The 13,336-nt window shown below is 42.4% G+C and overlaps 2 protein-coding genes across 16 annotated transcripts; one reads left to right on the forward strand and one right to left on the reverse strand.

Moving 5' to 3' along the window:
• Window positions 1–279: 279 nt before the first annotated feature.
• Window positions 280–5,430, forward strand: LOC120652464. Of its 12 annotated transcripts, none has more exons than XM_039930294.1 (10): window positions 282–615; window positions 1,208–1,651; window positions 1,864–1,941; window positions 2,591–2,653; window positions 2,777–2,839; window positions 3,246–3,308; window positions 3,381–3,440; window positions 3,769–3,906; window positions 4,315–4,401; window positions 4,633–5,430. In XM_039930294.1, the coding sequence occupies exons 2-10, from the start codon at window positions 1,241–1,243 to the stop codon at window positions 5,032–5,034; spliced, it is 1,365 nt and encodes a 454-aa protein (XP_039786228.1). In that variant the 5' UTR covers window positions 282–615; window positions 1,208–1,240; the 3' UTR covers window positions 5,035–5,430. The 12 variants fall into 12 exon arrangements, with proteins under 12 accessions (XP_039786235.1, XP_039786236.1, XP_039786228.1 ...); XM_039930293.1 differs by having other exon boundaries at window positions 1,220–1,651; window positions 4,633–5,099; XM_039930295.1 differs by having other exon boundaries at window positions 283–615; window positions 3,769–3,900; window positions 4,633–5,104.
• Window positions 5,431–5,650: 220 nt separating this feature from the next.
• LOC120652463 (probable inactive receptor kinase At5g58300) lies at window positions 5,651–10,857 on the reverse strand. 4 transcript variants are annotated; one of them, XM_039930292.1, is made up of 3 exons: window positions 10,668–10,857; window positions 7,109–8,463; window positions 5,651–6,572 (listed from the first exon to the last, which is right to left on the reverse strand). In XM_039930292.1, the coding sequence occupies exons 2-3, from the start codon at window positions 8,385–8,387 to the stop codon at window positions 5,941–5,943; spliced, it is 1,911 nt and encodes a 636-aa protein (XP_039786226.1). In that variant the 5' UTR covers window positions 8,388–8,463; window positions 10,668–10,857; the 3' UTR covers window positions 5,651–5,940. The 4 variants fall into 4 exon arrangements, with proteins under 4 accessions (XP_039786226.1, XP_039786225.1, XP_039786223.1 ...); XM_039930291.1 differs by lacking the exon at window positions 10,668–10,857 and adding an exon at window positions 8,797–9,441; XM_039930289.1 differs by lacking the exon at window positions 10,668–10,857 and adding an exon at window positions 8,655–8,797.
• Window positions 10,858–13,336: the final 2,479 nt, after the last annotated feature.

Raw genomic sequence — 13,336 nt, forward strand, 5'->3', positions numbered from 1 at the left:
CAGCTTTTTTTTTCGAACCGTATCGGCAGGGAAGGTCCCCACCTACCATTTATTGAAACTTGCATGTTCAGTTACAAGTAGAGCCTTGGCATACCAAGGGGTGAGTACAAGGGGAGGGATGATTAGAAACAAAGGAGAACAGAAAGAGAACTAGCAGTTTACAATCCAATCTCGCCACGCATTGAGCTCCGTGAGCAGCCTCCGGTATCGGCAGGACCAAGAGTCAATGTCCTGCACGACGTGGCTGAGCACGTCACATTTGGTGCAGCTTATTTTCCCCTTTTCCTTTTTCATGCACATGATTTTCACGAAAATCACGAGCGCAGCGACAGGCCGCCGGGCGTTGCGGTTCCGCCAGCTCGTCGTCGTCGTCCACCTCTCCAGTCTCCACTCCTCTCCCCCCGACAGCGCAGATCCCCACCCATTAATCAAACAGGCGCACGCTTCCCCCCGAAATCAGCCCCCTCTCAGCTAATTTAAGAGCATCTCCAGCAGGTTGATTTCCCTCCGATCCTTCGGACCTTCTCCTCTTGCGGGCACCAGATCCCCACCCTCCTCCAATTGTAACCGGGTAGCGGCGGCGGCGGCGGCGGCGGTTGCGGCGGCGTTTCTAGGGTTAGCTCTCTTGCTCCACGGGCACTTCTGTATACATGGCAGCGAATTTTGTGTTGCTATTTTTTCGTCGCAAGTTCGGGGTCGATTACTTGTTCACCTGTTATGGTCGGCTCACTTCAAACTTCTGCATATGCATAAATTCGTGAAGTTAGATCCTTTGCGTGGAACGGCGGCGGACTGTCATCTGCCTTGCCGGCGTTGTGAGTATGTAATCTTGCGACGTGCAGCCGTTGGTTTCACGTGTTCACGGGCATTGGCGATGAGGAAGGGGGTATACTTGAAATTAGAATTTGAGGTTTTGGGTGCGTGTAGAATTTGTGGTTACCGCTGCGAGGTTTCTTGTCTTAGCTGGAGATTGCTTTGTTGCTTTTATTTCCTCTTCCGGCGCTCATTGTAGAGAGGTGTTTTAGTTCCTGCGAGGGGAAAATTTATATGATTTATGATCTCATGAAGTTAAAGTTTTTTTTCCAATCATCGCACTTAGGTGAAACATGGGGAATATATTTAACATATTCAATTTAGTTATGGAAAACAGTTTGTTCATCAAACGTGACTGAAAATATATTCTTTTATGTCTATTCATTAATACAAGGATTTATTGAAGGGCCGGGCTTTGTGAGGAAAGATGGATTCCAAAAAGAAGAGGAACAAGAAGAAGAAAGGAAACCAAGGGAAGAACGCCGCTGATGTGATGTCCAAAGTTGGAGAAGCTGCTCCCCAGCACCACAATCACGAGTCAGCCCCAAAGGACTATTATAAAGATTCTGACGCAGATGATGCCATGTCCAGTGTTGAAGAGGGAATTCCTCAGTACCAGAATCACGAGCCGACTCTGCAGTCAGATCATAATGGCACAAATGCCCATGTTACTACATCCTCTATTGGAGAGGGGATTCCATGCTACCAGGACACTGAACCTACGCTAACACAAGGGAATCATAAAGCCAGTGATGCAGTCCCTGCAGATCAGAGGAGCATTGGGATGTCGGAGTCTAGTGTGGAGCTTGACATGCACAGACTTTATGAAGCCAAGCTCGTAAGTGGTTTGTGGGTTTGTGAAATTGTAATGCACCATCCTTTTATTCATTTTTTTACAGTGCTTGGATGGAATAACTATTTTGTTGGCAATTGAAATGACAAATAATGCACTTACTGTGCGCTAGTATCAGTCAGATAGTTATGTGGATCATATGACTTTATTTTAGTTCCACACTTGTCTTAATATGAGATAACTAGACAATAAAGCAGTATATTGCAATGCAGGATAAACTGCACGTGACAATAAAGCAGTTGGAGGATGAAAAGAGTTTATGGCTTCAAAAAGGGGTAGGTATAACTGGGAATTGCTTCTGTTTATATTTTTTTCTGAAGCTTTTATTTGGCACTATTATTTTTGATAAATTTGGAGAAAATCATAGCAAATGTATTCATCATTTCACCTCCACATCAACTTTCCATATTACAACTGCCAGCATTCAGTCTGCCTGCTTTCACAAAAAAAAATGAAAAAAATTATCTGAAGTATATTTGCATTTATCATTTTTCAGTTTGCAAAATTTCTACTGTGATAAAGTATTTTTCAGACTTATTAACGTTTCCCCAATTATTAAGTTGTTCTACAACTTTGACGTACATGTTTCTAGTTTATTCATTTTGCACCCTATTCGTACCTAAGGAAGGACCACAAAAGTGTAGCAAAAAAATGAAAGGCACCAATGTCATTTTCTCTTGCTTTTTAGTTTATGTTTTATTCTTAGTGATGCACTGTGTTCTGACTTCTGTATACAGGACAGGACACATCACACATGCATCCTGAAGTAGTTCCAAACCTACTTTTGTCATATTTTATGTCTTTATGTCATATGTCATCAGAGTTTAGTGCTTTGGCTGGATGAGTTCAATGCTGATGAACACACGATTATTGAAGTGCTCCAACCATCATATAAGAAATAATGTTTCATTCCTTCTCCTGCAGAGCACCATGGAAAGTGAGCTTGAAAAGTTGCATAGCAAAGTGTGTTTTCATGCGCAAAATGAGGTAGAGTTTGTTTGCTGGATGCAAACCATCATGTGATTTTATCAATAGAAATTTTCTGCCCTCTAGCATGGTGAATAGACTTCAAATCTGTCCATCTAAAATTTTTCTCGTTCTAATCTGTAGGTACTTTTGGAGGAAAAATTGAATAGTCTACAGATTGGTTACGATGAGCTGATTAAGAAGGAGGTATTTAATGTTACCTCGGCTGATTTCTTTATTTGTGTAGGGGTATGATTCAGGGGTAGAGTAGCACCCTTGGGAACTAGGACCGCGTCCTTAGGTACAGGTTTAAGATGCCTATAGGCTATAAAAGTACACAATATGCCCTGGGAAAGAGTGAAATACAGTGCAGCACCTTATGTTTTTCTGATGATCTTGAAACCCCAAATTGAGGAGATAACTTTTAGCTTTAATAATCTAGGGCCATCAACCCAGATACCATATTTTCTTCTTCTTAATACAAACTTACAAAGATGCACAGCTCTCCTGCATACTAATTATGCTTCAATTGTTTAATGTTGCCAAAACACCACTGTGTTTCTCCTTCCTTTACATGATTTTGTTGAAAATCTTGTTTGGTGATTCCATGTAGGAAGTTTTGGGTAAAAAAGTCAGGTGCATAGATGACATCAATGGCACCTTAACTCGTCAAGAGGTAACACTGCACACATTTGAAGGCTTTTTCTTTATATCATTCAATTGGCTGATGTGTAACTGATTTTCTTAGGCTTTGCTTAAAGAAAGATTAAGTGAGCTGGAGGAAACAAATAAAACCCTGGTTGCACAGGTATTGCATTTTTTCCTACTTTTCGTTTTATCTGTGTAGGGTTTGGTGTGCAATATCTGGTTGTCTAGTTGAGGGGGGAAATATTATCTAACTACTGAATAGGCATTTTGGTAGCTTTGATGTATCAAGTAATCTGAATTTTTGGGTAAAATTTAACAATTCCAATTTTCTACATTGTGTGTACTTAAAAAAAAACTCTTATTTTCATAGTTTATCAGCCAGAACGAAACATGTCCAATTTGGACCTCGGCAATTTGAATCTCATTTGTAGTAGACACAATATTTCTTATATCCTCTGATATTACCATTTAATAACAAAGTCTGGCAGGTAAAGGTGCTGGAGGAAGCTTCAAGCAATACTTCTGCGGAAAATCACACGCTGGTAAAAAAATTGGATGAACTGGATTCAAGACTACAAGCGCTTGAAGCTAGGGCTGCTCTTAGTGAAGCCTTGGAAAAGGTAAAGGTTGTGCTCTGTTTCTTCCGTCAACAAATATAAGAGCTTCTGAGATTTTTAGGATAGATTAAGGTAGGTAGGAAAAGCATGAACCTCCAATAAAAATGGCTCTCCACCTATGGCCTGTTGTTTGGCTATGTTTGTATTTATGTTTATGTAGTCCATGTGGCAAAACCACTGTCACATGTATACCACATTAGATGAAAACCACCTTCTAGTGAGTGTGGGGTTGTAATCTGTCAGGTTCCAATACTTCAAGGTTAGTGTGGTATTGGAATTGAAGGTTGAAAAAATTGGACTCTAGCAAGAGTTGAATGGTGGAAGATGGTGTTTACCCTATATATATACCTCTAGTGAAATCACTACATATGAATCTTAGCCTTCAGGTTCTAGAATGTAACAGAAATGGTAATGCAGGTATCTGACAGTAAGGCCATAGATCCAATGAATTTCACCAGTCCACTATATCAGCAAACAATTGGTTTCACTGAGGCGATGAGCAAAGTAAGTGTTTTTAGGGTAAATTATTTTAAGTTTATTTCCTTTCACCAAACGTGCATATTGTCCTTCCAAGTTCCGTCAAGTGTTTGTTTGTACCAAATTACTTATTATTCATAATATCAAGGTCTGGATATGGTAGCTAGTTCTCTCCCATGCGAGTTCCATCAAGTGTTTGTTTGTACCAAATTCACATCTCTACAAGTTATAACTGCTTGCGCATGTTTCTTCCTGCAGGGGAATGAACTGATTGCTGAGAGAGGTCTGAGCAGTTCAGTGGAACTTATTACTGATAATAGCTATCGTCAAATCAACAATACTCCCAGCAATGCATATGCTAGTAATCATGCACAAGAAACAGCAATACAGCTTCCGGAAATAGGAACCAGCAATAGTATTGCCCAAGCTCACGTTGATGTTAATGAGCATCATCGATTTGATGGACCAACTAGTGAAGAAATTGTTCCAGTTCCATTGGATGATATACAGATTCATGAGGATGACCTACGGCAACCAGGAGCAGAAGATGAGATAGATGAGGTTCCATTTTCTGATGCCCCAATCACCGGTGCTCCATTCCGATTGATCTCATTTGTCGCTAGGTATGTCAGTGGTGCTGACTTGGTGAACAAGAAATAACTGTGCATATCAAGAAGATCGGGATGCCAGGATGAGTCTCTTTTTGATGATGCTGATTAATTTTTGAGTATGTTAAGCTAGGAATGGGTGGATTGGATTCAGCAGAGATATGAAAGCTCTGTTCATTCTTGGTAGGGCTTATGAGTCATGTCACTGCCATTCTTCTCCGTTCTCCTGTCCTTTTTTCAGGCGCAGGAGGAATTTGTTTTCCTTGATTTGTACAAGAGGCTATGTACCATGGCCCTTCTAGACCGGTCTAACCATGTGAAATTGAAAGTTGTATTGGCCAGAGATAACGTTAACAGCTGAAATTTTGGTATACTGCATACACCAGGATGTAATAGATGCACTGACAATGTAACCTGTGGAATATAGCCAAATGCTTTGATTATTGCATGTCTTGGTGTTAATATGCGGTATTGCCTTTTTTTTCTTGCCACTTATGTTGTGATTATTTGTATGGTGATATGCTACTCCTTTTTCCGGTGCCTTGTGTACTGCGATTCTCTGCTTGATGCTGTGCTCCACTTTAGGAGCCGTGGTATGTTATTTTTTAGGGCTGAAGATGCTGGCACACATTATTTGCGTCAGAATGAGCAACGTAATCACAATTTCGTGTCAACAAACATCATATTCTAATGAGAGAATTACCAGACATCTGAGTAGGCATCCGAGTAGGAAGAAATGTTAACATCTCCCAGTTAACAACTTTAACATGAACAGGGAATAACAACTTTAACATGAACAGGGAATAACATTACAACTGTAATGATACAACGCCGTATCATACAGCCGGTGTGGTTCTAATGTGTAAGCTTCAGGACCACATAAAGCCAATAGAGGATATCATCGATGTCATGGATTCACCAATTTCGGATCAGAATCACACAAATTATAGACTGAAATTCACACCGATGGAGGATTGGTCTCCCTGGGATTGCCATTGGAGGGAGTGCAGCTCTCGGAAGCAGACTGGCCTAGCTCCTCCATCATCCGAACCACATCTGCCATTGTTGGGCGTCGGTCTGGCAACCACGACGTGCACGCCATGGCAATATGGAGCATCTGGACCAGCTCATCCTCTATGTTCGGATATTTCATCAGCTGGACATCAAATACTTCGGCGGTCCACTCCTCACGGACCACAGAATGCACCCATCTTGGTAGATCAACGACGTCATCCTGCCCCTGTGACTGGAGAGAGGCTTTGCCGGTCAGCATCTCCATGAGAAGGACGCCAAAGCTGTACACGTCAGACTTGTGTGTGAATTTCCTGGATTCAAAGGTCTCCGGAGCTCGGTAACCAGCAACAACCCGGGAGGTGTTGATTGGAAGGCTCATCAAAGCACTAAGACCATAGTCTGAGACATATGGGTTGTGGCCTTGATCGAGCAGGACATTGGCTGACTTGATATTGCCATGGGCGAACTTGGAGCCACCTTCTGCATGGATGTGCTCGATTCCACGTGCAATTCCAAGTATAATCTTCATCCTGGTATTCCAATCTAATGGGGTCTTCTCACAAATTCCTTTAATACCTGTTTATCAGGACTTAGTGAGAAATACAATCAATGGACTACACAAATAATGCTATGTGATATCATGGTCATGGTGCGGCAGGAAGCGAAAGCTGCAACAATACAAAGAGCCCTCTTACTCAATAGAAAAAAAAAACTTTCAAGTAAAAACCATGTATATCTTAATATCTAGGTGATGGTGAAACTTCTGCAAGTAAGTTACAGTAATTGAAATCACATTTCATATTTGACAAGCATGCCATTCTTTTGGCATCTAACTTGGCTATGCTAGGCAAGCATGGACTTGTTTGGTGATATTTGTTCACAATAGATTAGTCATTCAGAGGGATTAGTCATTCACGCCAAATTTACCACCATCGTGTAACATTACAAAGTATAATTTATGACAAAATTGGGACATATCAATATCATACATCTAAAATATATAATCTAGACGATGTCAATGAATGGGATTGGAGTCACCACGAATAGTTTGCATAGTAAAATAGATCTGTATACTATTAATGAAAATGCAACAGAGAAAGTCATTAGCATACCATGCAACAGAGCTGAGAAGCTGCCAGTAGCAATATACTCATAAACAATAAGCTTCTCATCCTTTGAGTAGTAGTAAGCACGAATAGGTGCAATGTTTACATGTTTGCCTACCCTCCCTATGAGCTCCATCTGCTGCTCAAATTCTTTCTTTCCTGCCACAACATCCTTTAGCCTCTTGACTACCACAATAGTGCCATCCTCAAGTATAGCTTTGTAGGCAGTTCCATAACTCCCTTTGCCAAGAACTTCAGCAGAAGCCCTCAGTAAATCCTCCAAGTCAAAGTTGTAACTGCATCCATCCAAGAATACCAGCTTGTTCTTATGAGCCATTTGGACACCACTACTGACATCTTCTTTGCGCTTCTCAATCCTGGCACCATCAGTCACCTTACTGTTGTAACCCACCTCATCTTTCTTCTCCTTCCTCTTTGAAAAGCACGTAGTGAACATCACAGCAGCTAGCAGAAATATAACAAAGCCCCCAACAACAGCGGCAATTATCAAGCCATTGCCTGCCTTCTTCTCACGATGTGGCGATGATGGAAGCAAAGGCACTTGTGACGGTGTCGGTGAAGATAGAAAGGAGCATTCAGCTAGAGGTGGCCCACACAATCCAGGGTTCCCTAAGAAGGAGCTATTTGAGAATATTTGGAGAAAGGGAGGAATTGAACCATTTAGTTCATTGTTGCTCAGATTTAGCTGTCTTAGGCTTGGAAGTTTGAGGTCAGGGATTGGCCCGGACAAGGAATTTCCTGCTAAATTCAGGATAGATAATTGGGTAAGATTTTGCAAACCTGATGGTATTTGTCCTGTAAAGGAGTTGTAAGAGAGATCGAGGGTATTGAGGCTTGGAGAGAAAAATGAAGGCAAGTCTCCCAACAGTTCGTTGTGCTGAAGAAATATGGCTTGTAAAGAAGGAAGTAAGGCAACATCCAATGGAAGACTTCCACTCAAACGATTAGACCTCAGGCTTAAAACTTGGAGGGACACAAGCCTGCCAAGAGTATTAGCTGGAATTGTACCAATCAAACCAGCCCCTGGTACCCTAAGGGCCCATATATGTGATCGATCTGGTGAGCATGTGACACCATGCCATGAGCACAGTGGGATATTTGGACTCCAATTGAGCTTGTTGCCACGGTAGACTGCAGAGGCAAAATCAAGGAGTGCTTGCTTCTCAGAGGCTATATCTGCCATAGCAAAAGGAAGAAGTAGTGGCAGCAAAAGTTGTAGACGGAGCAGTAGAGGAAGAGAGACTCCATAATTCAGATGACCCATGGCTGGTATCTTCAAACCAAGATGACTAAACAAGCCCCAGCATCACCAAATTACATCTGAGAAATAACCAAGCCGTCTGCAATGAAACGAAAAGGTTAGTGCTAAATTCTGGAACTGAAAGTACAACTTGTAAAGTAACTCGGCTTTCAACTCATCATAATTCATAACTCAGAAGAAAATATGCATGCGTTGAGCCTAGCAAGAAGCACGGTGCTTCAAAGCATGTCTGCCTGTCAGCTGTAGAAGCCATAGTGAGGAAGCCCTTACCCAAGTGGCTCACTCCATGAAAATACCAAGGTGCTTTCGAAGGTAAAAAAACATCTAAGGACTATAAGAAACTCTGTGTTCCAAACTAGTGCAGAATGCTTTTTCATAAAGAAATCAAGTAAAGGTGGGAAAGTCATGATACCACGAAATTGCTCAGTGTGAACTGTAAACTGTGAAGCCTGTTTGATCACCCTTTTTGAGGGCCCTGGCAGTACAGCAGACAAGCACTTTACCGACACTTCTCATTCACTAAACTACTAAAGAGATTCGTCTCTCTTACCACGAAGCAATGTTAAACCATGGGAATAAAAAAGATAATAGCTAGTCAACACAAGGGACAAGGATTCTACTTCCAAAGAATGGCTAGAAGGTTCAGCAAGAAAGCAATTGAAATTGAAAGACCCAAAAATAGCTAAAATGGTAGGGCCAGCATCTAAAGCTCAAAGGCATCCATGAAAGCAGAGAAAGAGGAGACAATGCAAGAAGGGAACTAAAGCACAAGCCTTCTAGCCTCAAATAAAGTGTATCACATCATGAATAACTTTCTTGAATGAAACACAAAATTATGCTTAACACAAGTATGTTCAAACAAAAAGTTAGGTGATCCCTTCAAAGACTATTAAGTCACGCTAGTTTTTGAATGAAACAATAAGTATTCCATGAAAACATGGTCTCAACTCTACTGCTATGTTACTGCAGAACCCAACACGATTAAGCTCGCAGCCCCAAGCATCAAATGATTGCAGTTTTGAACTAATCATTACCAGCCAAATCAATCTTAATAATCAATTCAATTCGTATTAGGATAAAGAAAAAAAAGGCGGCCTTACACCCATACAGCCCCAGCCCCCCATCACCCCCATGGCCCCATACATAGTGCAGCACGAGTAAGGCAGTGGCCACTACAGAAAAGCACTTGATCAGCGAATATCACTAAGAAAAGGTGAAAGAAAAGTGGGGCAAACAAAGGCGATTCTGAATTGCTCTTTTAGGCCAAAAAGAGCAGGAATGCTCCAGGCTAAGTAAAATATGTGAACTAGGAAAGGCAGGGCAGTGACAAAGGTAAAATTTGTGTAGGTCTGTAGGAGATGAGCCGCAGTGAAACTGCACCTGCAACTAGACGCACGGGTTTTCAACTTTGCAGGATTGTTTACTCACTACAAGATCTTGGTTAGTACCCAGTTTTTTAATCTCACCCTAAAAGGATCACATTTTTTTAATTCCAGGGAACAATCGAGTACCAGGCAGTCAGTCCTCCAAACCCAAAGCTGCTAATGACATGATTTTGCAAGGGGCTCACAGTTGACGCCTTTCCATCCCCCCAACAACTGATAAAAACCGATCTCGTCATGTGAAATTACTACCGTGGTACGATGGCCTGACATATATGGTACAACTGCAACATCCATCACTGCATCACACATCTAACAAGCTTAGCTAACGAAAAGAACAAAATTTACAGCGTGTGACTAATGCTGGTGAGCTGAAAACAACTGTAAAACCCGTGAAACCTTTAGAATTGCAGTGGCTTAACTTCGCATGCCTGATACTGATTCCTGGGCTCCTGGCAACTCATATAGTCATGTGCACCCCAAAGATGTTCTCTACACCTAATAACAAAAAAAATCTCCTTGCACTTTCAGTTTTCAAGCAAGCAGTTGAGCAACCATAAATTCTTGAACGGGGCAAACGCCTGGTGCAGTGGACCGCACCTAATCCGAAATAAATGCGCTCAGAACCGAGTAGTAACTGAAGCTCTTCAAGTGGAAGGGGGAACGCCCGTTCTGAATGCGGACCCAGGCACCCAGCGATAAATAAATCATAAACGCCACACTGAACCAAAATGCAGCGACGATGACGATGAATCAAATAACCCTAGCTATCACAATTCTCTCTCTCTCTCTCTCTCTCTCTCTCTCTCTCTCTCTCTCTCTGCCCGCTAGGGAAAATGAAATCTATCAAGAACGGCAACCAACCATCTATCGAGAATGACGAGGAAGAGCGGCGCCTTACCTCCACCGCCCCGCGCGGGGAAGGGACTGACTGCTCCTGGATATGGATGCGGCGCCGGAGCCGCGGCGGAGGCGGGGTTCTGCGAGCGAAACAAGCGAGAGAGAGATGCGATGCGGTGTGATCAGCATGGGGGAGTAGGGGCCAGAGAGAGAGAGAGAGAGGAGGAGGGGAGCGTTTAAAACGAGGAGGCGGAGCGCCGGAGTCTAGAGACCAGCGACGTGAGCTCGCGACTGTTGGGTCCAGCCACGTTGTTCTCGTTGCCCATCGGCCCATCGCGGCTGCTCTCTTTTTACCGTTTCCGCCCCGGCGGATGGTGCGGGCCCCGCCAGTCAAAAGTGAAACTGGCCAGTTTTTTACCTTTTTCGTAGGCATCCGTTTGAAGAAAAAAAACTGAGCAATGATGGCATCCGGCGGCCCTTTTCTTGTCCTACTGTTTCTAGCTCCTGCTGATTTTCGGCGGGAACAATTTGCGCGCGGTTTCCTGGGGTTTCTTACTCGCTAAGAATTTTGCTGCGTCGTCAGGAAAGGGCTAAAAGCCAGGAGCAAGGAGTGCGAAAGGGAAGCGATGATCCATGAGCCCATGTATGCGCATGATGGAGGTCCAGCGGCAATTGCGCGAGGCGAGGCCAATAATGATGGCATCATGGCCCATGCATTTGCATCAGCCTTCTTTTCATGCAGCTGGGGCAGCTCGCATCAATTCGCTTTTAGACTCTGGCTCTCCGCAAAGCCCTTTCCGGACTGGGACGGGCTGCCAAAGATCTTGGCGACCACACCCCTTTGTTACCGGGAACTTTGTCTGAACTTTGAAACGGCGGTAGCAATCGCATTTCCTGTCCTATATGCAATCACACACGACACGCTGCACGGTAGTAAACAGTTAGCTAGCTTTGCTGCCGTGTCATGCCAATATGCACGCACGTTCAGCCCTCCCTCGACAGATGGAGATCGAGCACATTCTCTGGAGAGGACAGAAACAGAGATTGAGCTGGTGTCCACTTGATCATGTTTACCCATTTTCATTTAGCTTCTGTTGCAGCAGGAAGGAATAGGATCAGAACATCACAGAACGATCGTTCTCTCTTCGACATCGGATGAAGAGGACATGTTAGCGCAGGGCGGGACGCACCGGCACCCACGCCAGTACGCCACGCGCAGTGGTGGTAATGGTAATGGATCCTGATCTTAATGTCTCTGCACAGCTTAATATGATTTTAAATTTTTTTTAGCTCAAGACTGTATATAATTAGAATCGGGTAGGACGCACCGGGATTGTACTTCGCACGCACCAAGTACCCCGCTGTGTACGCCACGTGCAGCGGTGGTAATGGACCATGATCGTAATATCTCTTCACAATCTAACATGATTTTTTAATTTTTTAGCTTAAAAATTATATATAATTAGAGCCCGGTTCTTTTAAAGTCCAGTCTTTAGATTCTGACACTCTGTTCTGCTAGAAACAAGTAGTAGTACTTTTTCCTCACACCAAATTAGCACCAGCCAGCCAGCCAGTAGTACTTTTCTCTCATAGCAAATCAGCCACAGCTAGCCGAACAGAGCGTCACTAGGCCAACCAGCCACAGCCAGCTGGCGGTACTTTTCTCTCACAGCAAAACAGCCACGGCCACCACCCACAGCTAGCCAAATCTGAGAAATAAATGAGACTCAAATAGGTATTGGCCCCGTTCGGATGGGCTAAACTGGTTGGACTGAAATGTGTGGGCTTGTTGGAGCTAGATGGGCTAGCTGTTTCAGCAAACCAGTCTTCATTCCAGCAGAACAAGCTGATTGATGGTAAATGATAGAGTGGAGTGTTTTACAAACAAGCCTGATAGCAAAAATAAATTAGAGAGAATTATTGCTAATGCAAGAAATCTAGGCTGGTCAAATTACGTGACAACTTTGCCATTAAAATACTAAACAAACAACATGACGCAAAATCTGCAATTCAAAGGTGCGGAACAAATTTTAGAAAAACATTATATTATTTCATGCATTGTTAAAATTTCAACAAAGTAGTAGACAATAAAATGAATGAAAAAGTAAAGTGTGTGTTTATTTACTTAGGGGAGCTTGGTCAAACTTTCTCATAGACTATAAAATCTAAGTCAGCATGTGTTTGACTTGGGGAACAAAAAGTTACTGTATAATATTTGGAATAATAGATTTCCCCCTTTTACAAATATTTCAAACTTAAGGAATAAATTAATATAGATTTATCTCTTGAAAATAAATCTAAACACCTTGTCGATAGATATAGATATCACGTGGAATAAGAACCCATATAAGGTGAAATAAAAGAATTAATAACATGAAACACAGTTTTTTTATCTGGTGGAACAAATATAGTTATCACGTGATATCACGCGAAAATAACCAGAACTGATATGGGGTGGAACAAAAGATGTGATGACATGGAATAAATTTTTTGATCAGGTGGAATAATTTTTTTTGAGATTACATAGTACTCCCTCCGTCATCAAATGTAAGTCATTCTGGGATTCAAAATTTATCCTCAAATATAAGCCATTCTAGATTGAGAGTGGACCCAAACATCTTAATTGCGCATCATTTTCGGGTCTTTTCCAATAGAAAAATGTGCATACAACCATGTAGTGGAGGTGCATGTGGGGGAGGTGCATGGGAAAAAGCATACTAATTTAATTAG

The sequence above is a fragment of the Panicum virgatum genome, chromosome 9K (genome assembly GCF_016808335.1).
Source record: "Panicum virgatum strain AP13 chromosome 9K, P.virgatum_v5, whole genome shotgun sequence".
Lineage (NCBI taxonomy): Eukaryota > Viridiplantae > Streptophyta > Magnoliopsida > Poales > Poaceae > Panicum > Panicum virgatum.